General features: G+C 35.0%; 1 protein-coding gene across 1 annotated transcript; it reads right to left on the bottom strand.

Moving 5' to 3' along the window:
* Positions 1–281: 281 nt before the first annotated feature.
* On the bottom strand, positions 282–1,621 carry LOC149931574 (uncharacterized). Its single transcript, XM_090157992.1, has 3 exons — positions 1,292–1,621; positions 722–931; positions 282–632 (listed from the first exon to the last, which is right to left on the bottom strand). The coding sequence occupies exons 1-3, from the start codon at positions 1,619–1,621 to the stop codon at positions 282–284; spliced, it is 891 nt and encodes a 296-aa protein (XP_090014118.1).
* Between the last annotated feature and the right edge of the window lie 1,924 nt (positions 1,622–3,545).

Raw genomic sequence — 3,545 nt, 5'->3', positions numbered from 1 at the left:
TGCCCAAAGAGGTGGCGCCGACACAACGTTTGGAATATTAAAAGATTCTTTGTCAAGTGTCAAAACGATTGGTTGCAACGCCGTTAATATTAGGTATGATAGCCATCGAATACTTATAATGATTACGTAAATACACCATAAAGTGTCTGTAATATGCAATTGTGCAAGTCAAATAACAATAAAAAATTTACTATATTAAAAATATAACCATAAGAAACCAATTAAAGACGGAAATAAGTTTACTTTTTTAATATTATAACACATTTAATTTAAATAAAACGCTAAAACTGAACTTTTCTTGCTTTTAACGAGGCAAAGTCATTTATTATATCATCGAAGTCTATATTTTCGGCCATCTTCTGTTCAATTGAAAGAATTGCAAGATTAGTCAGTCGTTCTTGACCCATACTAGATCGGAGATAATTCTTTATTAGTTTTAGTTTACTAAAACTGCACTCGCAGGACGCCACTGTAACTGGTAGGGTCAAGAATATCCTGAGAGCTATTTCAATATTTGGGTAAGCGTCTTTAATTGAATATTTGGTAATATATCTTAACAAGTCCAGTTCGGTAGCTGCCTCTAGATCTTTAAAACATTCAATTTCAGTTACTAATTTATCAGCATTTATATCCTTTGGATATTTAATACCAAAATCGGCAACACATTTTTTGAGGAAACTTGCAGATTAATTTTTTAAGGATTTTCCCGATAAAAAAATACAAATGTTTCATATCGTTCCGTCATTTCCATCATCAATCTATCATAAACGGCGTTTATTTCTTTCTTAAAGTTTTGTTCTGGTGTGAAAAAGTAACCATCCTCTTTTGTCATGTCAGAGCTCAAAACCTTTGCCTTTTTCCTCCTTCTATCCGAAAAAGTATTTTCAATACCCATTACATCAGCACTGTTTGAAAGGTGTTTTTGAGACCTCTTAACATTTTTACCGCTTCATTAAGAGAAACACGTTTGCTCTGTACGGTTTTGTTTATTTTATCTATGTTCGTTAAAATTCTATTCCACAACTGTAAAAGGCATAAGAATCGGAAATCAAGCTGTTTTAAGAGAGCTTTCGCACCAGAAACGGTGTCCGAGTTATATTTTGTGTTGTTTTTCATTTCGTTTAATATTGAGAAAACATCAGTAACTTTTTTTTAAGAGCAGCTATTGCAATTTGTTTCGAGGACCACCTCGGTTCACAATGACCCTAAAGAGTGATTCCGAGATTTTCTACTAAAACTTCCCATCTACTTGTAGAAGCACTGAAAAATTTAATAATATTTTGCACAATACCAAAAAAGACACCATCATAGGCGACACGCTAGCTGAATGTGTTCCAACAAGGTTCAAGGTATGGGCAGCACAGGGAACACATCGAGCTAATTTATTTATTTGGGATATTCGAGCTTGAACACCTTTGTATTTCCCGGCCATGTTGGCACCATTATCATATCCCAGCCCCCGACAATCTTCAATATTCAGTCCATCAGACTTTAATTTTGTCAATATTTCAGCCGAAAGGCCTTCTCCAGTTTTTTGAGGATTATCGACAAAGTCTATAAAACTCTCTTCTATGTTACATTGGCCATCTGATATATCCACATATCGTATCATTTGAGACATTTGCTCAACGCGCCCGCTGTCAGGTGACCAGTCCAGTAAATTTGTAAAGTATTTTGCTTTTTGAATTTTTTCCAAAATTTCAATTCGGACTTTATCCCAAATTAATTTTAATATTTCGTTTGAATAACGGGTGAAAAATAGGACGGTGCTAGTTTCACTGATTTTACGTAAGCAATATGTTCTGCTAGTTGTGGATGGTAGTGGCTTATAAGCTTCAAGGTACTCAAAAAGACACCACACCCAGGCTGTCCAATGTTCTCCGCATTGCCCCTTAAAGCCAAGTTATTTTTCGCACAGTGTAGAATTACATCCACAATAACCTTCATAATGTTGCGCCACTTTTGCGTTTCCTTTTGTATAGAGTTTTGCATTTCCGAGTCCAAAGTTTTCCCATCTTTCAAACGTTTTTCAAATTATTTCCAGGTCTTGTAGCATATTCGATGGGAAGTAGAATTTTCATGTACTTGAAGAATAGTGTTTAAATGTTTCCAATCTTGAAACCCTTGTAGAGGATCCGAAAAAGAACAAGAATGCCCAGATATTCGACTTTTTGTAAAAAGCAAACAGTGAAAGCAAAACAGTGCATTTTAGGGTTGACTATACAATAGCCACTGTCGTTTGACACGTTCACCGTTGGAAAGAACTTTGTAGAACCACTTTTTATCCAAATTCCTACCTTTATCTGATTCTGGAAATCGGTAATTGGTGAAGTCGATAGTTTGTGGACCATACTCGACAAGTTGTAAACGATCATTGTCCGAAATATCTGGTACCCCTGGTCATTTAGTAGGATCTTCATAAATAATATCTCCTGGTTTCAAATGTTTACCTTGAGATTTATAATATTGTTGTTGTTGTACTAGAACTCGAACAAGCCATACTCAGAGTCATGGCTTCACTTTCATAAAATATCTCATGTTCAAGCTCAAGCGTTTCTTGAAAATCTTTTTCTTCATTGGATTCTGCTGAATTATCTTTACTTTCAGAGTTTTCATGTTCGTTTGTGTCTAGCCATTTTTCTAGATTTGAAGCGAGACTAGAAGCATCCTTTTCTCTTTTCTTTTTCTGCTTTCTAAATGCACTTCCAGACGCTTTCTTGGGCCCATAACTATTGTCTTTTAGGATATTATCACTTTGATAATAAAAAAAACTAACGAGCAATGTCAAAATCCACAGTTACACGACAACTAAAAATCTAAAACCTACTAAATAAATAGATATGATGGTGTCGTGGGACTAATGACAGTTTACAAATCGATTCGCGCTCTAGCTCATAAAAATAGTTCAATCAGTTCATACAGTGGTTATGTCGTAGACAGCACTCGATTACTAGCTTGTTGACTGTTGTAACACATCATACATGTTCAGGAAGAAAGAAAATAGATCTTTCTACAAATTAACGCGGCCTTCTTGTTTAACGTTGATTCGACGTCACTGGCTTTAGCTTTTACGAGTCTGCAGAGCGCGCGCTCCACTCACGAGGAGCCTCCGATTTTCTCTAGCGAGCGCGCGAATCACTCGTGCCCACATTATACTAATAAAGCTCAGTTTCGTGACGTATAATCAACATTTTTCATATCTACTTTTTATTCATTTTATTTTATAGAAAAAGATATTGATTGGGCAATACTATAGTTAGGGTAAACCCGTTAGACGGCAGTCCATTGACTTTATTCTAATTTTTTCTTTGTCGTGTATCCTGCTTTATCAAAAAAATACTACAGTGCCATTTTGACCAAGGCCAAAAACTCTGTTTTATCAAAGTCTCGTTTGAACTACTTTAAATACACTAGCATTGAAACACTTTAAAATAGCTAGAGTTAAAGTCATTATTAAATAAGAACAGTTTAAATATAACTAAATTAATAAAAGCTAGTGGTGTGCAAAATATTTGGTCAGACCAAATAATTCGATCGAATAACAA

The sequence above is a fragment of the Leiobunum rupestre genome, chromosome 9 (assembly GCF_980474605.1).
Source record: "Leiobunum rupestre chromosome 9, qqLeiRupe1.1.hap1, whole genome shotgun sequence".
NCBI classification, from domain to species: domain Eukaryota; kingdom Metazoa; phylum Arthropoda; class Arachnida; order Opiliones; family Sclerosomatidae; genus Leiobunum; species Leiobunum rupestre.
The sequence above is the reverse complement of the archived record's forward strand: the minus strand, read 5'-3'. Positions and strand labels throughout refer to the sequence as shown.

What these genes read in the sequence shown, in the direction of transcription:
- LOC149931574 (XM_090157992.1), bottom strand. Translation starts at nt 1,621, where the DNA reads ATGTCTCAAATGATACGATATGTGGATATATCAGATGGCCAATGTAAC. An exon ending in CTATGATGGTGTCTTTTTTG is followed by an intron (nt 932 to 1,291) that starts GTATTGTGCAAA and finishes AAAAATGTTAAG; the next exon opens with AGGTCTCAAAAACACCTTTC. An exon ending in CGGAACGATATGAAACATTT is followed by an intron (nt 633 to 721) that starts GTATTTTTTTAT and finishes AAATATCCAAAG; the next exon opens with GATATAAATGCTGATAAATT.